Source organism: Phytophthora parasitica (genome assembly GCF_000247585.1).
Source record: "Phytophthora parasitica INRA-310 unplaced genomic scaffold supercont2.34, whole genome shotgun sequence".
Taxonomy (NCBI): Eukaryota; Oomycota; class Peronosporomycetes; order Peronosporales; family Peronosporaceae; genus Phytophthora; species Phytophthora nicotianae.
In genome coordinates this window covers 554,729-576,442 of record NW_008649020.1, presented here as the reverse complement: position 1 = coordinate 576,442, position 21,714 = coordinate 554,729, and the positions used below count along the sequence as shown (strand labels likewise).

Here is a 21,714-nt window from a genome sequence, read left to right as displayed (position 1 = left end):
GTATCCGAGCACTTGTCGCTCGGACTCGCGTTCACCAAAGACCCAGCCTTCCAGCATCGATTCAAGCACGTCTTCGACCACTTCGTACGCCGTGAGATGTGCTACCAGCACGTTATGCTCACGTTGTAGTGCTATCTGCACTTTGTTCTTGTGCTGGATCTGCCGAAACCCGTGCAATGCTTGCGTCTCAAAGAACTCGTTCTTGGAGCGGAACGTTTCGTGGAACTCCTCGTCGACGGCTTTCAAGCGCAAGTTCTTCTCCCAAATTTTCACCTCCAGAGTCAGCTCGTCAAACAAGTCGCTCTTACGCAGCCTGATAGCCTGGTTTCCGGACTTGATCGCAGCCATGCAGACGTTTGATGTAATCGTGAGATCTGAGCAATGCTTGACGCGCTCCAGCTCCTCGTGGATGACATCGATACGCTCTTGAATTGTCACGTACGACTCCTCCAAAAAGGGTTTCCATTCACAAGGATTCGTCCAGCAAGCAGTACATCCACCTGGACCTAGTTCCTGCTCACGCAGGAGCGTACGCTGCTCCTCAAGACTGCGTCCTTGGAGAGCGTTCTTGATCTCACGGCGTTGCTTCTGCAGTGACTTCTGCTTCAGTGCCTTACCACGGACTTTCAATCCTTGTTTGGTGCCGTCTTTCGCCTTGCGCCGGGCTTCCATCTCGCGAGCAATCACAGCTTCTTCATCACTATCAGAGTCAGACACAACATCTCTGTTGTTGTCAGCGGTATCTTTGTTGGAGAGGAAATTGGCCAGCTCGAAGTCTTCTTTTTCTTTGATCTGCGAGATCAACAAGCGGTCCAAGTCTTTCTCAAGCTCGAGTCTCAATACTTTAGTCGGGAAGCGCTGTAATGTCGAGTGCAGCACATGCGAGTCCATGAACTCGTTCCGCGTATTGGCGATAGCGCGCTGAAGCTCCTGAAATACAAGGCGACATCGTGCATCGACGTCTACCTCGACGCTATCCATTACTAGGGAGTCCTGACTCTGCTGGAGCCGTGCAGCAGTGATGAGGTTCACAGAGAGGTGAGGGTCATACTTGAGTAACAGCGTACGTCCTCGTAGCAAATCGCTCGGCAGTTTGTACAGCTCCTCCTCTGGAGTGTTGATAGCCGTGAGCAGATCCTCCCTCGTAATTTTAGGCGAGATCGTCACGTCTTCAAGACCAGTAGCTCCCGATAGCTCCTTCGCTAGTCGTTTGAAGTTGACCGGGTAGTACATCGGATTCATCAGTTGGTCGTACAAGCGCCATTCACGTTCCTCGTGAGTCAATTCGGTTGATTTCTGGGCACGTAATAGCGTTACCATCGACATCGAGTCATTGGGAGGAGCCCTGCGCTTCGAGTTACTTCCATGGTCATCTCGAAATCTCGTGAGTATTTTACGGATAAGGATCTCTTTACGCTCCAGCAAATTCCACGGAGCTTTGATGATCCGCTCAAGCTCCATTTGGGACAAAGCTGCGCGCTGCTCCTCTTCCTTCGAGAGCTTTGGATATGTGCCATGCAGCCTGAGATTAACTCCAGGAGCTTTCGTGTATCCTCCGTCGGTTGCGCTCCCGTGCTTGTCTTCCTCCCATCGATACATTCGTGGATGCAGAATGCGATCAAGGAGGATCCACTCGCGCTCTTTCTTGTCCAGAGTGTCTCGCCCTTTCTTGTATTTCCGTCGCAGTCGCTCAGCAGGAGTCATCATGGAAGGAAGCTTGGCTCTCATGGCGGACAACTCGGCCCAGCGTACTTTGGATGACTTTGTGCCATTCTTGTTCTCGTATTCCACGTTGAGTTCTCGAGCGAGTTTGGCTGCTGCTGCGTCGCCTGAAAGTAGAGCTGCAATTTGAGGCAGCTTTGTGCGGTACTCAGCAAGCACCTGCTCCATCTTCTCGCACTCTTCGAGTACATCGACGTGGATTCTGGTGAGTTCTCGGAGACTCTGTTCGATGTCACGTACTTCTTCCTCACGCTTGGAGAACAAGAAGCAACAGTGTGTGAACGTCTTGTTTGCCGTTCGAATTGCTGCGTGCAGCTCTTTGCGCTCTTCGTGGCTCAAGGATGGCTCTGCATTGTCTCGTTCAAGCTTTTGATTATTCCTCAGCAGCTCCAGTTCCGCTACTCGTGTTTGGTCTTTTGCTTCAGTGGCAAGTCGACGAGCTAATCTCTTCTTGCGCTCGCTCAACTGAATCGTCACGAAGACATTTTGCAGCTCGTCCTGCTTTCGAGGCAGCAGATCTTGCTTCTTTAAAGCATCCACGCGTTTCCGTCGTAGTGCTTCGTCAGCAAACAAGGCTGTCCGTCCGTGCACCTCGAGAGAATAAGCTGTAAAAACCGGTGCGCCCACTACAATTTGATACGTTGCTGCAGCGCTGAGCGGTATTGCGAGAGGCTCGTGTCGGAGAACTAGTCGACCCATGCTATGAGGGGAACAGAGGGCCAGATCCTCGACGTACAAGCATTTTCCGATAGGAATCGGGGCTTGAAACTTTTGCTGCGTCGACTCCGGGTCGGTCACTGGAGGTAACATGTACAGCATGGCTGCTAGTCGCCCGTTTTGATATCCGACAGACTTGAAATGTCCCTGGAAGACGATGGAGACTGTGAGTGATAACACAGCAACTCCTTCTGTGTCCTTAGGCAACTGGAAGCTGTGTGTGGTGCCTTTGTGGGGGAATATTTGGCTTTGGGGCACGTGGAGCAGCGTTAAAGGCGGCATTTTGTCATCCAGCAACACAGATCGTGCTCTTGGACACTGACGAGAACGCAATGGACGAGACGTTGCAAGCTTCTCGAGTACCGAGAGCATGTCTTGAAGGCTACAAGACTGAGTCGCGCGTGGAGCAGCTATGCCGTTAGGAGCTTCAAAGTCGTGGTCGAGCTGAGCAAAGTACTCTTCGCCATCGCCGAATGTGTACTTACGTAGCAGATAATGTGCCTCCATTTCTTCGGACGACTTGAAAAACGCGAAGGCGAGACAGTTGCGAGCTGGAAGCTGCATCAGACGCTGGAGTTGATCGACACTCAGCTTAGTTTTGCTCAATTGCTGGTAGTCTGGACTCTTTTGGATGATCTCGACTTCTTCCGGGGGTACATTCTTGTAATAGTACGCGAAGTTGAGGAGGAAGTCCAATGCCACCCAGTTCTTCTCCTCTGGTGATCGATCAGCATGTTTCTTGTGCCTCACACTCTCGGCCATACCTTGCTGTGGTTTAGCCATCCGGGTCTTGCCATTCGCAACTTCATTCTGGTTGTTTTTGTCGGTATCGACGTCTTTGACTTCTGTAGTGCCTTCCAATATCCGCCGACTTTCTTCCAAGGTGAATGTTCGCTTTGCTACCTCCTCCAGTGTGGTTCTACCCTTCTTCAACGCCAGATGTGCTGCTTTCTCCTGCTCGTCAAGAGCTTTGATGCGTTCGGTTAGAGCTTCGTCCTCAACCTCCAGCTCTTTAATGACGACTGTGCGTTGCACTCTTTGAAGAGCTCCTACAACTCGCAGATTTGTATCGAAGAACGCGGTGGTAGCAGCTCGAGCACGCTCACATTCTCCTCGTACTGCAGTCTGCCGAATCTGCAGCTTGTCACGGAGTTCGATGAACCCGTCACACTTGAATTCCAGAGCCTCGTTGTCCTCGCGTAGAGATAACACCCGCTCGTTGCCCATATCGGCACAGAGCGAGAGCTTCGCCAGCACTTCTTGACGGAAGCGTTCATTGCGCTGAATGATGACGCTCACACGCTGCAGAAGCTGGTCTTTCCACGTCAGATCCTTACGTCGCAGTGCTGCGTCGCTCTGCAATCGCTCCAGTTCATCGCGCACGACATCCAAATCCCGTCCAAGCGTCTGCATCTCGACAGGAGTGATAGGCACAATGCGAACGGTGCCCATGCCAGCTTTGGCGATCATCCCGGTGCTTTGCGCCTTGGCTTGAACACGCTCCAAGTTGCGGACTTGGAGCTCCTTCGAAGCAAGAGGACCATGTTGCAGTGTGTCTAACTCAAGACGCTTTTCAGCCGACTCGCGCATTTGAAGTGCTTTGATCTCGTAAAAGTGTGCGAGATCGGTGGCTAATACACGTGCGCCACTTGATATGTCATCAAAGCGCTCGTAGACGGCATGAGCATCCAGCCAATAGGCCTCCACGGGACTTGATACGAGCTCGCTCTGCTCGAACTGGCGTTGAGCGGCTTTAAGCGCTTCGCGATGAGCCTTCTGCTCCTCAAGACGAAGCGCCTGGAGCTCCACTTGAGCTTCTCGACGGACTTGCTCTTGACGTTCAGCCTCCAGCTCACCCATTTGCCGAACTACAGCTCGATTCCGATCACTTCGTTCGAGATCATTGAGGAGTAGTTGCTCTACCTTTCGCGACCGAAGATCTTCGAGCGCCATGCTCTCGATTTCCTGTATCCTTCGCGCGTTTTCGAGCTTCTTTGCTTCCATTTGTTTGAAAAAGTGTTGCTGAGACTCTCGCTCGCGTCTCTGGATGGACCGGCGTGCTTCAAGTGCTCGTTGTTCACGCTCGTTCGCTTCCTCTTGCTTTGCTCGACGTTGAGCTTCGATCTCGTCGTGCTTTGCTAGTATACGTTGTTTCTCGCGCTCTTTTTGTCGAGCAAATTCTTCTTCTTGAGCAAGCACACGCTCATACCGTTCGAGGATGATTTCAGTTGGACCAGCTCCTTCGATCCCTCGGTCGTATAGCTCTTGCTGAATCCACGATAACCCATGTGAAGATAGCTCCTCAAGAACGCGTTGGCGGATAATTGAGGGGGGTTCATTAGGTGAACCGCCATCCTCTTTATCTACTGACAGCGTCTCGTCTTGATTCGAAGAGCTGTTGTCAGAGTTCGGTGGCTGGCGCGACGTAGAAGAAATCGCACTACTTTTCCGATTTGCGCTGGTACCACGACTCGCACGGCCACGGGTTTCACTAGTGGATAAGTTGATCGGATCATTTGGTTGTTGGGATGAAGTTTCTGCATGGGCGAGTTGTCTGAATAACTCGTAAAAGAAGGGACTTCGTTCTTGCAGCAGTTCGTGACCACCTTTGAGCCAAGCCACGTGCAAGTGTCGAGCATCGATGTTACCGAGTGCTAAAGCTTCCGACACGTTGTTCACTTGAGAGAATCCGGCAGAAGACGATACCCCGGTGTTTCCCGCCATCAATTCAACTTGATGAGGCGTGAAAAGTGCATTTTGAGACCCGTGGACTACGATCAGTGCAAATGGGGCAGGAACCACCGCTGCTAGGTTGGCGATAGCCGCAGTGACATCTCGATTCTTGGCAGCACCACGCAACAGAACCCGAAGTAGATTTCCGGTTTTAGTTCTATCGTCGACAGTAGAATCATTAGTTGTGGCCAAGTTCTCGATTGTTTGGAGAAAACCACGCCGCGTGCGGAAAAAACTCTCGAGAGCTGCTGATCGGCTTGTTGCAACCTGGGAGAGATAGTGGTCACTAAACAGCGCAGACGCTAGTGCCTCGTGCAGCTCCACAGCGTCGCCAGTGCTTGATATGCCTTTAGAGTTTGTCTCCAGCAGTTTCTGCAGAGAGCGCAGTGTTCGACGCTCTACGTCAGTGACGCTCGCCACTGCATTAACAAGCACAAGGCCACGTAGTGAACGTGCAAAAAGTCCAAGAACTCCACCACCGTCTCCTTTAGTTTGCCGCATCGGTAGCTCCATCCCAAGCAGTTGTAGAGCTGTGCTGCCACCGGTACCAAACCCAACGAGATACTGCGGAACAGCGCCAATGCCCAACTTTGGCTGCACAAGCCACTCCCGAGAACGGGCCATGACGTACTCAAGTAGTCTAGAGTAGATGCTGGCAAAACGAGCGTTATGCCAAGTGGTAACGCGCTTTAAACGCGTCGGGAAACCACACAAGAGTATTTTTCCTCTTGGAAAGTGGACGAGCAAGGGATGAAAGAAAGCCTCCAGTGTCTCTAATCGCTGGAAAGCGTCGATGAAGACTGTCAGACGAAATGCAGTCATGTCCGGAAGCCCCGATGCTTCCTCTTCTGCTGTACTCTCGGCTGACATCTGTGCTTGTGGTTTCCAAGCCTCAGTGCTGGTTTTTGATGGTGACGTCAGCATGGTGTCGTGTGAGAGGATTCCGTACGAGACGATCGTATCTGCATCAACCTGGAATGTCTGCCATCTATTTGATAACGGGAACACGAGTGAATCGTCAGGGCTTTCTCCTGTCTTTGCTGACTGGAGTTTCTTGTTCATATCAAGCTGTGGAACTGTTGAAGGTTGCACACTTGGCCCATTGTTCTCATCATCGTGAAACACGTCGTTGTTTTTGCTGAAGCTATCTGGAGTTGGCTCCGATGGAGAGCTGTCAGAATTGAAGTTCGGTGTTGAGCTTAGAGTTAGCGGCGGCTGGGATTTTGATTTGGAGCGGCGTCTTGTCTCCAGCTCTTTGAGTGCACGTTTGCTTCGCGCATGAGCCCACTCCGGTAGCGTCACGCGCAACTGTTTCTTCTTTTGTGGAGAGCTGGCCAAGGAATGTAAAGCGGCAGTGGTTTGATCCTGCCAGTGTTGAAGGTCATCTCTTTTCTCCGGGGATGTCTTGTGAAAGCGTACACGGCGTTCGTGGCCGTGCAAACTTACTTTGCCTTGAGGAACATCTCGATCACTTACGAGCTTCGAAGGCGTGGCTGCGAAATAGCGCACAAAGTCTTCCCTCGTAAAATAGGCTCTAGATTTGCCTCGTGAGAGCGCAACCACGCATTCTTCGGCGTCCTGCTCGCTCCACAGCTCACTGGTCGGATACAGACGCAGCTCTACCACAGCCTGCATCAAATCGTCGACACTGACAACGCCTTCGTCTCTCTGGTCGAAATGCGCGTAGGCCTCTGACAAAGGAAGACCGCGCTTCTGAGCTTCCAAAACGACTTCTGAGAGGGCATGCAATACCTCACGGGCCCTCTCTGCAGACTCACCAGCAGCATTGGGGCTGCATCCTTCCTCTGGTGGCAATTGGCGAGGCATCTATCACTTGGACATGCAATGGGGACAAGATGGCTACATGCGTCGCTTCGACATGTACCGATTATGTGGTACGTCAAGTTGAAGCAAGCAACCAATCAGCGATGCGTATTCATGGAACGTTCATGCGTTCTGTCGATCACCGAAAGGCAACAAATTCTACCAGTACGAGGAAAATGATCATCCCTCGTCTACGACGGGCTACAAGGGCGTGTGTTGGTGGTTATTAGTTGGAGCTATCACATTCCAAATTGCCTGCTTGAATTCACATCTCCAAGAGCTCCGATACTCTTTTAGTCATGGGCAACACCACATCTACTTCACGTTTCGACGACTCCTGCTGGGATTTCACCGCCTCCGACTTGCTGTTCGATCAGATGGAGAAGCAGGTGTACGTTGTCACCACACCCACCTGGATGGAGACCGTCGCACGCTACTTGGCGCTTATGCTATCCACGATAGCAGCACTGCTAATGGGGAGCTTCACTGGATCGCCAGACCACCCAAAGCGAGCTCCAATACTCGTTGATGCTGCGTGTCAGACTGAAGACGAATATTTCTTCACAGAGTTGACTGTGAACCGCGACTGGCAGTCTTACCAGGTTGACTGCAAGGAGGTTACTGACGACGACGACAAGCACTCCTGCACTTCCGAGGAGACAGAGCTGTTCACCGATGCTGAAAGCGAAGATGAACGAAACTTCAGTGATGACGATTCTGATTGGGAACACGAGAACTCAGCAGCTGAGGACATGCTGCATGCTATCTGCGACGCATGCGAAAGCTGTACTGACTGCGACTGCGAGATCCAGGCTGATCAACTATTGCATCTGACTGCTATCGTGTGCAACGACACCAACGACCGCAGTCCAATTTACCTGGAAGATTATCTCTGTACTTGCGGCGAGTGCCCACAGTACAAGGAGATAGCTCATGATGTGGTGATGGAAGGAAAAGCATCTCAACAACAAACTCGAAGTATCACGCGTCTTCTGCAGGCCTTCTCCACTTACAGCGAAGTCATTGGATATCGCATCGACATGATCCCTGCTGCGCGTGAGTGTCTACAGATCTGGTGTGGAGACGAAGATAAGGCGTTTAAGTCATTTGTCACGTTGTACGATGAATTGCCACGCCTCTGTGACCCAGCATGCAGCAGTTGAACCAACTTCAACCCTCAAGATACGAGCTTGTAGCGCTTTCCCTCATTACGGAAGATGCCACGTGCCGACGTTCTCGCTGACTGCCTCTTTGCTCCAGTGCTGCCCTCATGACGGCTTCACATTGTTCAAATGCAGTTAGAGAATGTTGGCTGCTCGTGCGTAGGTCGAGAGTTGGAGACTATTGCTGCTAACTCATTTGTGCTTCCCTCATTTCGGAAGTGCATTGGGTTGATGGGACAGAGATCTCGTGCTCGAATGATACCTTCATTTCGGTGAAACTCAGTACGTGCCGTAGCAGTTCGAAGGAGCGAGACAAAGAACATGTGTAGTGTTGTTGTTAGTATTTATTCAAACAAGTGGTATTGCTTAGCTTACTACGTCCTCTAGAAGGGAAGAAAATTTACACTAGCTGACTCTTTTAAAGCCTAGCTGCATTCCATCTTTCCACTGGATGGTTGATAGAAATCGTCGTGGTCATCACCGTGGCTTAGTATGCACTAGACCCACTCGGCATTCGCCTCGGGTCGCATGGACTCCACATGCGAACGGATGGTCTCGATCTCCAGTACTTGCCGATAGACGATGCTCTCCGCAAGGTACCGGGGCATTAGCCCCTTGAAATCGGCCCTTACGATACAGGTAAGCCTTGTAAACGCTTTACCCTTTGCTTGTGCGTCCGACTTTTCCTCGTCTCCTGCAGATGGCTCAATGAGGAAGCCACCAGTGGCGTAAGCCATCCGCACAATGCCCTTGCGCTCAGGTACGTCTGGACGCGGAATAGACTCCTGAAGCACTGCATACGTATCCGGTCGACCTGTCTTCTCGACAAAGCTGTGGAGATCGCAGGAATCACGAGGTTTTACCAACCACGCGGGCCACAGGGAGAGTTTCGAATGCTCACTGTACAGCACTGTTTTTGAGTCGTCCAGTGGCTCCACTCTCCTGACCCTTGTCTTGTCATCATCCGTACTGCTTCCTGGAGCTGTAGTGCGTTCGTTCTCGAGCGATCGCAAATATTCAAATACACGCTGGGGTGTAGACTGGATGGTGACACATCCCTTCATCTCTACCAGTCGGTCCTTCTCAGAGGCAAAGCCCCCCGTTGGGCACACGAAATGAGCTGGCGTTTTGCGGAGCACCTCAACATCTCCTCTACTCCTGTACACTGTCCATTCAGCTCCATCGATGTCGTTCACATGCAGTAGCCGCTGCAGACCGTTCTGCGAGAGCTTTGCGTAGTAGACTTTCATCAACTGGCTGTCGCGGTGGCTTGTGTTGCCCATAATTCTATCCAACTCATCCAGCGAAACAGGCATCGCTATATCATTCCTCTGAGAGGACCTGGATGTGGCATCATCCGTCTTTTCCTCCTCGTCTTCTTCCTGGATTTCTACCGGATATGTTGAGCTCTTTGACGTCTTCAGTTTCCTCTTAGGTCGAGGCTTCAGAGGTGAGGTCGACATCGCTGAAGTAGTCGTTGTTGGAGGAGTGGAGTTCCCACTGCTACTGCTCCCGTTACTTACCACGATGTGTTGTTGTCGACGGAACTTGTGATTATCCGCCACCTCCATCGCCAGGTACTCGAGATGTGAGCTCATCCAGTTGCGTAAGACAGCGCAAGATGCCTCTGGTGCCTCCATAAAGCGCGCTCCCGTGAGGTTCACAATCGATGGGTCTTTGCCCAAACTACTGCTGCTCCGACTTGCCCAAAGCTGTGATAATCGCGGGGCTGCGTTGCAGCGTGCAACCAGACTCTCTCGGCGGGGATCGTTCTGTGCTTGTTGACACAGTTGGTCATAGAAACGCGTGAGCTTGGGTCGATTTCGAGCGAGGAACGAGTTGAACGGCACCATGAAGGATTCAGTCGAGGTAGAGTACTCAACGTTGTTCGCCAGTGACTGCATCAGTTTTGCCAGTAGCACAAGGGTGCGCTGCATTTGCTTGTCCGGCGCGGCATTCTCTGGCGTCAAGTTCATCTTGTGTGGGACCACAAGCGCAGGGCACAGGAATCGCAAGAACACCAGTCCTCCCAGGTGCATGTAGAACTCCTCCTTGGCGGCAGAAACAGTAGAAGACGTGCCGTTCGAGCTGTTGGACTGAGTGAGTTCCTCATCGAGCAGACTCTCTTCGACGGAGCTGAGACGGGGTAGTCCTCCAAGCCCAGCGCTCTCGAAGGATGTACGCTCCAAAAAGCTGTTGTTGCTGTTGCCGTTGCCAGCGTCCGACGAGATCAGGCTGTTGCTGCTGCCTCCGATGGCGCTGAGTCTAGGCAGCGACACGTTACTGCGTCGGTCTCGTTCAATAAGCCGCATCATCTCAAGCTCCAGAACGCGGTAGATTTTGGCAACCTGGTAAGGAAAGAGCGACGCTGCACTGAAAATGCGGTCCAATGTGCGCTCACCTAACGCTTCCAGTCGCTGCTGATTGGCTTGGAGATCATCCTGCGGTTGGAGGTAACGTGGGTTCACCTCGTAGCCGTCCGAGCTGACCCAGAGCTCGCTGATCACGTCCGCCAGTGCGTGAGATAGAAACCCACCGCCCAATTCGCATGTGTATTCGCGCAAAAGCTGTAGAAAATAACATCAAGAGGTCAGTTCATACGTTGGCAGTCCTTATGCAGCTGAAGACGTACAGCTGTGGTGGCCGAGTTGGCGCGGAACAGCTCGTTCCAGTTGTGTGTGTGCACCATCTCGCGAAACATGAGCAGCCCCAATAGTTTACGCAGTTGATCCTCGTGGTTCTCGAACACAAACAGAAGCGCGCGGATCACGTTCACATCGGCGCCCGACGGCGTCTGCAAGTGCAAAAAATAGAGAGTGATGGTCAGTCTTGAAGTCATGGCGACCTCATAGCTGCCGCCGCTGCCTTACCGTCGCCAGCGCTGAAGCCAAGCGGAACTCTGGGTCATGTACAAGCGCGTAGATGAGCGCGCTCTCGGCGTCTTCCTGCGTCAGAAACGCCACCGCGTTGCGTACTGTCTCGTCCGGTCCAATGGACGCCAAGGTCGTGTTGCTAGCAGCGCGCACACTTGGATTCGTCTTGTATTGCGTCGTCGATGAGCGCGGCAGCCTCGAGTCGCGATCGTTGCCATCACGGCGGCGGCTGCGGAGTAGCTCCCGCACGGCGCGCAGCATGCGCATCGATGTACACTCCAGCTCAGCAAGATGGAGACTGAGAGATGCGGAGCGTAGGCGGCGGTTGATCAGAAAAGCCAGGCCCCGGTCGGAATTGTACTGACAGGTTGAAATAAGGGCCATCTCCAAATTTTCATCAACCACAATTTGTTTAGTCATTCTCTAAGTACGGAAAAACTAACATGAAACAGTTGATGGAGTGCAAATTGTAACTGCGTTTTGCGATGGATTCTCTCCATTATGCATGACTTTCACTTCCCATCCGCCAGCAGCCCAACCACGCAAGACTTGCAGAGCGGGTAACGCTTTCTGTCAGGAACGCAAATTACGGTCTCGCACGATGAAACGGCCTTCTTGTCAAGAAGCTCTTTGGTGGCTCTGAGCTCCATACTCCAGTTTCAGTGACCCGGTGTGACCGTCGGAGATGCTGGTCGACGATCAGAACCAGCAATAGACGGGCTCCGCTCACACGTCGCATGCACCGGCAGCCCTTCCTTCTACTTGAAGCGGCAAAGTATCTACGGGGCATTTTTTCGTTAACTGGGTTCAAGACTGAGATCACCTCCCATGCAAGGCGAGAATAATATCAACCGCAGACTTCGCTACGGGCGGACGACGTACTCTCGAAGCTCTGCAAACCAAAAGCTACCCTGGTATGTCAAACGGCTCGATCGCCAAGTTCGGTTGGCGCTGGCGACTCGACGGAGCAAACACGCAGCAGGCACGTAAGCTCGCGCGCATTGTAAAGCTACTTACTGCGTTAATTCTTTGATGTCTGCAATATCCTTCGATAGTAGCCCCTTGCTGCGATGACCATAAGCTGCGACGTGCTGTCGATAACATCGCGCGGCACCGCACAATATTGACTGGATGTATCTTGGCGGGCGTCTAGCCCACTTGAACTCGACGCCACCACACCATCATTCGCAGCAAAGAAACCCCCAGGGCCCCTACAACTCCGCGCGAGTATTCGTCGACTCGACGACCCCTTCCGAACTCCACGCTGGACAGTATCCCTGCGTGTTGAGACCTTCCGGACAGGCTGAAGCAGCCTCGACCGGCAATGGAACAACGTGGGGTGAGGCGGATGGTATCACTGATACGTTAGAAGGCGATCGAAAGCAGCAAACTGTGCTGTTTATATGGAAGGCTCAAACACGGCTGGAGACTTGCTGCAAGTTTCGTTTTTTTTTACTTCTAAGACAATTGCTCTAGGAGCTGCTGCATTCGGCGAAGGAGCTGCTCATTTGCGCACTCCACGCTGCGATATGGCGGTCGCACCGTCGCGGCGCCCCCGAAAACGCGGATGCTGTCATCCGCTTCCACGTCAAATGGAACGAAGTTCTGCCAACAGCAAACGTTGTGTTAGATTAGTGCGCAGCCACAGTAAACCATCACCTAGTAGGTGACCTACCTTCGTCAAGACCTGACCGAGCTGCTGCTGTCGCCGTCGCTGGATGCTCGTCGAGTCTTCCAGGCTGGAGTTTCTACCTTTTTCCAGCTCCTTCTTCAGTGCACCTAGGGTGGGGAGATCGGTGCTCTCTTGCAGCCCCTTTTCGATGCCTCGTACATGGTGCGCAAGCACGATCTTCACGTTGTAGCCTGAGTTATCTTGCCCCAAAGGACATAACAGCGCTACGTGATCAGTTTCAGGGTCGATGCAATACAACACACCGTGCGTGTATGTGCCATCCTGGAGCAGCACGCGCGTAGACTCCCCGATGAGCGCGGAGCATTGGTCGAATAGCGAATTCTCGCTGGCCATGCTCTGCTCCAGTAGTTCCCAAATATCACTCTGGCACATGATAAGACGTGTATAGCCATATTCATTATCCGAGATATAGCATAAAAAGCAAACTAATGGAAATGAAAGTAGTGGCGCCTTCTTCGGCACTACTATACAGCTGGTCTTGAACCTAGATACACCAAGCATAGCTTCTCTAGCCGGTGGCGGGCTTCTCGACGTGCACCCACAGCGCAATGAACATGAGGCCAATAGCGATGGAGATGGAGCCCATGAAGTTTCCCTGGTCCATCAAACTCTGGTAGCTCCAGCCGAAATACTCCTGAATGCTCATGCGCACGCTCGGTCCCAGGTTGTATGCGATGAAAAAACCCATGAGGATGGCAGCGCACAGCATCGAGTCACCGTGCGAGTACACTCGGTTGTAGTACGCAACAATGTAACGCACCATAGCCCAGATAATACCGAACACAGCACCAGAGAACACCAGCACATTCGGCAGCTCGGCCAGCGATCCGCGCGTGGCGTCACGTTTGTTGAGCCACCGCGACTTGCGGCCAGTGAACTTCCACACGATGGCGCCAAGCATAGCCGTAAAGTTCGTGAACGCGTACACGAACCTTGTCTCCTGCGAGCGCACCACATCGCTGTTCTCCACGCCGCGGGTGCTCATAGCCGATAGCAGACCTTGCACGATAAGCTTCGGCACGAGCGCCACAAGCACGCGGAGGCCATTGACGAAGATCGGAGCGTAGCCCGTGTACAGGAAGTACAGAGTGATGTAGTACAGAAGGATCACCGGGATCGAGTCGATGGGGTACAACGTCGAGTTGAGGTAGAACACACGACGCATGAAGTTGTTGGGCTTGCGGTACTTTGGAATGTCCACATGCGGACGTTTCCACTCCGGATCGGCCACGTTCTTGTTCTTCTTCATCAGTGCCGTCTGGAAGTTACCCTTGGCCCAACGCTTACGCTGTGCCATGGCTCCAGCCACCGAGTCCGGGATCAGTCCTTCAGCCAGACGAATACGCTCCTGAGCCTCACCTTCGAAATCCTTACGGAAGTACAGTGCCTTCCAGCCCATCGACACAAGGCGTTCACCAGTGTAGCAGTCCTCCGTCAGGGTTCCGTACTGAATGCCGCCGATAGAGTCAAGCGCCTCACGGCGAATCAAAGCGTTGGTGCCAGCGAAAGAAGCACAGTCGTAGCCATCCTGGCCAGTCTGAATAGCATCATAGAACGTAGCATTACGGTGACCAAGCGGATCACCAATCTGCAGCTGCACACAGTCACGGAAGTACTGCGGGGTCTGCACAAAGCCGACGGCGTTGTCGCGAACGTCGTCCGAGTACGTGTGAAGGATCGACATGTCCGCATCACCGTTGTTGTTGTTCGTGTTGCACTTGCGGCACACTCCACTTTTGCCCAGTTTCGAGTCACAGTTCATGCAACGCAGCTCCTTCTTAGTCGCGCGCACGTCGCTTAGCGTACCATTCACCTGACGACGGTGCAAGTCGCTCTGGACGTGCATGGCGTTTTCGAAGCACTCCTTCGAGCAGTAGCTGATACGCTCCTCCGGTACACCTGCAATCTTGCATGAGGCGCAGCACATCTTGGCCACGTTCTGGCAACCCATGCACGAGCACGAGTACTTGTTCTTAAACTGGCGGTCTTCGTCGTCGAAGAAGAACGGAAGCGTAGCAAGAATGAACTTGGGGTGGGGCTGCATGTCCGAGTCCAGCAACAGCATGTAGCGGCCATTGGCTCCTTCGTTATACAAGCAGTTGTTGATGTTGCCGGCCTTCGAGTAGTTAGTCTCGGGCTTCACACGACCGATAAACGTCACATGCGGCAGACCTGGATAGCGGTAATCATCACGGAACGAGCCCACGGCACAATCGGCACGGTTCACAACCTTGGGGCGAGAGGCGGAAGGCAAGTTGGCCGACGAGTGCAGCTTACGCCACGCGTACACCTCCATGTCCTCGTTCGGATCGCACACTCGGTCGTACATGAACTGAGCCACTTCCTGGCGCAGATCACCAGATTTCTCAAGCACCACCTTGTTGAGTTCAATTGCAGGGACCGGGTTGCCCTTAGTCCACTTGGTACTGCAGTAGCCGTCGTCCAGCACATAGATTTGCAGGAGGTGGGGTGGGTACTGCAAATTCATGCAGGCCATCAGAGTGTCGATCGTCTCCTCTGCTGGTTCCGAGTAGTGGCACAATAGAACATCAATCTTTGGCCATAGATCATCGGGAACCTTGGGGTCAAACTCATCGAAGTAGTGGGCACCACGACGCACTGGCTTCCACATGCCAAGGTAGTACAGCGCACCGAGCACAATGGACACGAGTTCAGCGGCAATGAGAGCAAAGAACGACACCCACTGGGCAATCGGCGGGTCGTGGAAACAGACCACGTCGTCGACGCCCGCCAGCGTCATGTACCAATCGGGCGGTGTGAACCAGCCACTCATGGGATCGGCGAGACAGCTGAGGTCGTCGGGGCTGTTGTCGTACACGTCTTCACAAGCCAGCGTCCGGTTACTGGAGTCACAGGGCTGGATACCCACGACGAACCAGAAGACAAACCCAAAGATCTCGACGATGCTGAGGATCAGGAAGAGGAAGTACAGCGTACGGTACGTGGTGATGCCCTTCATGTAGTACTTGCGGACGTTGGGCAGTTTTCGCTCGATAATGTTGCCAGAGCCACAGGCCACAATGGCCTCCTCGACGCCCTCGAACCAGAGTCGGTACTCCTCGTCCGTCTCGGGACACAGCACCCATACACGACGCTTGGTCATGACCTCAAAGCCTCGGTGTGGCAGGTCCAGACGCGCACACGGACGCAGCTGCAGCGCGTCCTTCAGCTCAATGGCACCCACCACAAGATCCGTGTTACGCGTAGTGAAATACTGACGGCACTCCAAGTGCGAGTGGAAGTAGTAGATCTTGGCCTTTTCCAGCGCAAAGTAGCGACGCTTCCAGCTCTTGTGCATGGGGCCCTTAATAGTGCGCTTTCCCTGCTTGTGCATGTAGCCGTGCACCGTGATGACATTCTCCTGGAAGCTCCCGTTCTCATCCGAGTTAACGGGCCGACGTTCTGGGGGATCTGGGGACCCGCCGCGTCGCACGATCTCAGCCTCGCCGGGCTGCACGTCCATGGCCGAAGGTGTCGCGTACATCTCATAGTCGTCCGTCGGCGGGACGGCTGCAGCCGATTGGTCCTTGTTGAACATGTTCGCTTCGGAACTGTCAGGTACGAATGAGGCTGGAATAATGGATAAAAAGGTTAGTGTAGTCGGGGGAATAACACGGCGGACGCGACGTACCGCTCGAACAGACCGAGGCAGTCGAGTATCCGATCGATCACCCGCTCCGTTTCTTGCTCACTCGTGCTTCTCTCGAATGGCCTTGTGCCCCGCAAGAGACCGCGTTGGTTACTGCTCTCTCGCGAAACTCCGAGTGTGATCTCTATCGCAAAAGCAGCCAGTGCGGTCAGGAAAACGGAAATCGTACATAAGCGGAGAGATGGAGCATCTGCATTTCTTGCTACAGAGGGTAGGGCAGGCGGACGGACGGCGGACGGAATAGGCAATTTGGGCACCCTTATTGTAGATGCGGGACCCAAATTGTTTTGCCAACGCAACGTATAGCTGCTCTGCATGTTTTTTTCATTTTAAACGAGCACAGGGCACTTTCTGGAATGTAACAATTGGTGGTGGCGGTACTGAAGAAGTTCAAATGCCAGATCAACCCCCTTCACAGCATGAATTGTGTTTTTGCAGTATCCAAGCGGAACGGAATAGCTCTTCGCCATATAGCTCACACCGTCTCAGAAACAACCCATTCGGTGGACTGGATAGCCATTCCATCCGCTCTATCCACTCTTATTCGCTTAAGTGCGACCTGTGATTCGATGCCGAAAATTTTGAGATAATTACGAATTTGTTGCATAATGGAGCGGTGGATTGTCGTGTGCGATATCAGTCAAGATACCTGCCACGAATGATTCCTCGCATATGAGCCTTGATTCCTACCGCAGGAATCAAGGCTCATATGCCAGACCTCATTTGTGTGCACCGTGCCGGTTGGGTTAGCGCCTAATTTAGCGTTGGGTGCGCATCAGCAACGACAGAATAGCTACGTGGCGGCGCCTGCATGTGCTGCTGGATCGCTAACTGCGAAGTGGCTAAATTAGCCAGGCTAAATACGTCAGGAGCAAGTTCACATTTACCTGAAATGTCTGTTTTACATGAATTGCCTTGGGCAGTCCGTCGCGGACTCTGCGCGGCGACGTCGCTGTCGCTGTCGTCCGGGTCCAGTTTACCATATATCACTCACCCCGATAGAGCCATCGCTCTCATCTTGAGACTCTCACGAGTGACTTAGGTTGAGTCTCACGGGAATCCCGTGACGGGATCGGCAAGTTGCTCGCTCAACACCGAAATTATGGATGCATCATGCACGCATGCACAACATAGCACGCAGAAGCTAGAAGCGAAAAAAATATATTGAAAATCAAGCACGTAAGCATGAATAGCGGCGTAGACTACACTGGTTGGATGGCCTAAGGCTACACGCTGCTGTTTCCTCCCTGTTTAGAAGGGGTTCGACGTCGGCTGCTCGATCCAGACCCACAGCGTGATGAAAACGAGTCCGAATGCAATCGAGATCGAGCCCACGACGTTGCCCTGGTCCATCAGACTCTCGTAGCTCCAGCCAAAGTACTCCTGGATGCTCATACGCACGCTCGGCGCAAGCTTAACCGCGATGAATAGACCCATCATTAAACTTGCGAAAAGCAGTGACGCACCGTGCGACGTCTGGATGCTGTTGTAGCCAGCCAGGAAACGCACAACCGACCACAGCACACCCACGACAGTTCCAAAGAAGATGATAACATTCGGGAGCTCTGCAGTCGAACCGCGACTCGCACCACCCGTGTTGAACCACTTGGGCTCCTTACCCGTGATCTTCCACCAGAAGGCCTCCAGCACCGCCGTGCAGTTGGTGAAGGCGTAAGCGAACCACACCTCCTGCGATCGAATCACATCGCTGTTCTCCACTGTACGGTTGCTCAGCGCCGACAGCACGCCCTGCACGAGCAACTTGGGCACCAGAGCGTACACGAGACGCGCACCAGCCATGTAGATTGGAGCGTAGCCAGAGAACAGGAAGTAGAGCGTGATGTAGTAGAACAGAATAGCCGTGATCGAGCCAAGCGGGTAGAGTGTCGAGTTGAAGTAGAACACACGGCGCATGAACTTGTTCGACTTGTGGTACGTCGGGACTTGCACCTCCGGCATCTTCCACTCCGGGTCAAAGTACTGCGTCTTCTTGTTCATCAGTGCGATCTGGAAATTACCCTTGGCCCAACGCTTACGCTGAGCCAGCGAGCCAGCCACCGAGTCAGGAATCAGTCCTTCAGCCAGACGAATACGCTCGGACGGCTCGCCCTCGAAATCCTTACGGAAGTACTGAGCCTTCCAGCCCATGGCACAGAGCACCTGGCCGGTGTAGCAATCTTCAGTCAGACTACCGTACTGGATGCCGCCAATCGAATCTAGAGCCTCGCGACGGAACATAGCGTTCGTGCCAGCGAAAGAGGCACAGTCGTAGCCATCCTGGCCAGTCTGAATGGCATCGTAGAACGTAGCGTTCCGGTGTCCCATCGGATCGCCAATCTGGAGCTGAATGCAATCACGGAAGTATTGAGGCGTCTGCACGAAGGCAACGGCGTTGTCACGCACGTCGTCCGAGTAAGTGTGGAGCGATGACACATCCTCTCCATCCGCACCCTTGTTGCCACACTTGCGGCACACACCGTTCTTCGGCAGCTTGGCATCACAGTTCATGCAACGCATGTCGATCTTACTAGCGCGAGTATCGCTCATGGTGCCATTCACCTGGCGACGGTGGACGGCACTCTGGACGTGCATGGCGTTTTCAAAGCAGTCCTTGGAGCAGTAACTGATCTGTTCCTCGGGCACGCCGGCGATCTGGCAGGAGGCGCAGCAAAGCTTTGCGACAGAGTTGCAGCCGATACCACAGCAAATGTACTTGGCCTTGTCCTGGCGATCCTCATCATCGAAGAAGAACGGAAGTGTAGCCAGGATAAACTTCGGGTGAGGCTGCATATCGGTATCGAGGATGATCAGGTAGCGGCCGTTGGCTCCCTCATTGTACAGACAGTTGTTGATGTTACCAGCCTTCGAGTAGTGCGTCTCTGGCTTCACACGACCGATAAAGGTCACGTGCGGTAGGCCTGGGTAGCGGTAATCATCACGGAACGAGCCTACGGCACAATCGGCACGGTTAACCACCTTGACACGGGATGGAGACGGCAAGTTGGCAGACGAGTGTAGCTTACGCCACGCGTACACCTCCATGTCCTCGTTGGGGTCACACACACGGTCGTACATGAACTGAGCCACTTCCTGACGGAGATCACCAGCAGTTTCCAAGATGCCCTTGTTCAGCTCCACCGTCGGGACCGGGTTGCCCTTGGTCCACTTGGTTTTGCAGTAACCATCGTCACAAACCCAGATCTGCAACAGGTGGGGCGGGTATTGCAGGTTCATACATGCCATCAGTGTGTCGATCGTCTCTTCGGCGGGCTCCGAGTAGTGACACAACAAAACGTCCACCTTGGGCCACAGCTCGTCCGGAACGGGCGGCTCAAACTCATCGAAGTAGTGGGCGCCACGACGCACCGGCTTCCACATACCAAGATAGTAGAGGACACCCAAAGCGAACGTCAGCAGCTCAGCGAACAGCATAGCGAAGTACGAGGCCCACTGTGGAATAGGTGGGTCGCGGAAGCAGATAACATTCTCGACGTCAGCCACCTGTAAATACCACGTGGGCGGCGTGAACCAGCCACTGAATGGCTTGTCAGAGCAACGCAGCGTCTCCAACGACGTGCTTGTAATGGTGGCACAGTCGACTTCCATACGTGAGGCGTCGCATGGTTCCAACCCGATCACGAACCAAAAAACGATAGCCAGCAGCTCAACGATACCGGCGATTAAGAAGAGGAAGTAGAAGAACCGGTACGTCTGGTTGCCCTTCATCAGGTACTTGCGAACGTTCGGCAGCTTTCGCTCGATAATGTTACCGGCGCCGTTAGCCACAATAGCGCGCTCGACGCCCTGAAACCACATGCGGTACTCCTCGTCCGTCTCGGGACATAACACCCACACACGACGCTTAGTGTGCACCTCAAAACCCTTGTGGGGCAGATCCAGACGAGCACATGGACGCAGCTGCAGCGCGTCCTTCAGCTCGATGGCGCCAACGACCAGGTCAGCGTTACGGGTGGTGAAATACTGACGGCATTCCAGATGCGAGTGGAAGTAGTAGATCTTGGCCTTCTCCAAGGCGAAGTAGCGGCGTTTCCAGCTTTTGTGGATCGGACCCTTGATTGTGCGCTTGCCCTGCTTGTGCATGTAACCGTGCACCGAGATGATGTTGTCACGCTGACCGCCGAGACCGACGGCATCCGAGACGTTCATGGGCGGAAGAGCAGGACCGCGTGGGTCCACGTAGCCCTGCTGAGGCACCGGACGGCCTTCCTGCGCGTAGAAGCCGGCACCGCCGTCGTTGGCTCCCGTGGCGGGTGTGCCGTGCAGTTCGTAGTCTTCGTGCTTCATGAGCGACTGCTTGTCGTTGCCGTACATGATCGCTGTTGCCGATGACAGTACAGACACGTAATAGTACTACACAGCAGCCCTCTCGATCTCTCGGTCTACCTTGCTCAGGCCAAGGCAGGAAGATAGAGCGACTATGTGTGTGTGTGCGTGCTTTGGTCTCTCGTGAAGAAGCGCAACTGGCACTCGACGGATTCCAGCCGGACGAAACCCCTGCGAGGTCGTTACATATTGAGTTCAAGTCATTTACACCGTCCAGTCTCTCTCTATACCGACCTGTGAAAATGCATTCGCACGTGTTTGCACAGAGGCACAGAGACAGTACGGTCCGCTCCGTCCGCTGATGAGCGGACGCAAAATACCCAATTTTGTGGTCCACACCAGAAAGAGCTGATGCTGATGATGGACAGCAACTTGATTGACACCATGATGTCCAATGTCATCTGCAGACAGAGTTGCTGATAAGATAGCTACTACAGTAGCTGCTGCTTTTTCCCTCAGAAGTGTTGCTTTAGCCATGGCATAAGATCCCAGCGCGTCAATGGATTGTTTGATATCCCAGCACATGTAAGCCCCTGTGAACCCATGTGTCTGAAATCCTTTAGTGAGATTCTCGACACCCAGCACCATTGGCTTCACGGCGAACTGTCAGCAGCTTAAACGAGCCAATATCCGTTGGTCGTCGTGCAGCGTGGCGCATTGCGATTCGTAATTTACGAATGACGGCAGACTGGCCTTTCAACCCAGTTGCAATCCGTTACAGTGTTGTTACAGCGCCTTCTTTCGCCACTGTGTCGCGAGCAACTTGCTACCAGAGATTCAATTCGGACCTAAGTGTCCAAACGCAAGGCAAAACGTACAGCTTGACTCAAGCCTTGAGCGACAGAGTGCATACAAGTTGTCGAAATCACAGTCCGACCAAGCAGGATGCGAAGGTCACAATTTGTAAGCAAGTCAAACGAAGCGACTTCCTTGCTGAGACATAAAAAATGACGCTCTTGTGTGATAAAATCTCTC

At 53.3% G+C, this 21,714-nt stretch overlaps 6 protein-coding genes across 6 annotated transcripts in view; 2 read left to right on the top strand and 4 right to left on the bottom strand.

Moving 5' to 3' along the window:
* Positions 1-6,999, bottom strand: part of PPTG_23292 (hypothetical protein) — a gene marked incomplete at both ends in the record, with an annotated part of 7,867 nt that extends 868 nt beyond the window's left edge. Inside the window, one exon of the mRNA XM_008909689.1 lies at positions 13-6,999. Coding sequence (XP_008907937.1) covers positions 13-6,999 — 6,987 coding nt within the window. The remainder of the gene's footprint in view (positions 1-12) is intronic.
* Positions 7,000-7,204: 205 nt separating this feature from the next.
* Positions 7,205-8,634, top strand: PPTG_12941 (hypothetical protein). Its single transcript, XM_008909688.1, has one exon. It carries the CDS (start codon positions 7,296-7,298, stop codon positions 8,157-8,159), a length of 864 nt encoding a protein of 287 aa, XP_008907936.1. The 5' UTR covers positions 7,205-7,295; the 3' UTR covers positions 8,160-8,634.
* Positions 8,479-12,471, bottom strand: PPTG_12940 (hypothetical protein). Its single transcript, XM_008909687.1, has 4 exons — positions 11,915-12,471; positions 11,030-11,811; positions 10,792-10,953; positions 8,479-10,726 (listed from the first exon to the last, which is right to left on the bottom strand). The coding sequence occupies exons 2-4, from the start codon at positions 11,450-11,452 to the stop codon at positions 8,657-8,659; spliced, it is 2,655 nt and encodes an 884-aa protein (XP_008907935.1). The 5' UTR covers positions 11,453-11,811; positions 11,915-12,471; the 3' UTR covers positions 8,479-8,656.
* PPTG_23291 (hypothetical protein) lies at positions 11,992-13,196 on the top strand. The gene is made up of 2 exons (XM_008909686.1): positions 11,992-12,014; positions 12,091-13,196. Exon 2 carries the CDS (start codon positions 12,164-12,166, stop codon positions 12,506-12,508), a length of 345 nt encoding a protein of 114 aa, XP_008907934.1. The 5' UTR covers positions 11,992-12,014; positions 12,091-12,163; the 3' UTR covers positions 12,509-13,196.
* PPTG_12938 (hypothetical protein) lies at positions 12,456-16,577 on the bottom strand. The gene is made up of 3 exons (XM_008909685.1): positions 16,378-16,577; positions 12,708-16,316; positions 12,456-12,637 (listed from the first exon to the last, which is right to left on the bottom strand). Exon 2 carries the CDS (start codon positions 16,282-16,284, stop codon positions 13,234-13,236), a length of 3,051 nt encoding a protein of 1,016 aa, XP_008907933.1. The 5' UTR covers positions 16,285-16,316; positions 16,378-16,577; the 3' UTR covers positions 12,456-12,637; positions 12,708-13,233.
* A 963-nt stretch (positions 16,578-17,540) lies between these two features.
* On the bottom strand, positions 17,541-20,963 carry PPTG_12937 (hypothetical protein). The gene has a single exon (XM_008909684.1). The coding sequence runs from the start codon at positions 20,725-20,727 to the stop codon at positions 17,647-17,649; it is 3,081 nt and encodes a 1,026-aa protein (XP_008907932.1). The 5' UTR covers positions 20,728-20,963; the 3' UTR covers positions 17,541-17,646.
* Positions 20,964-21,714: the final 751 nt, after the last annotated feature.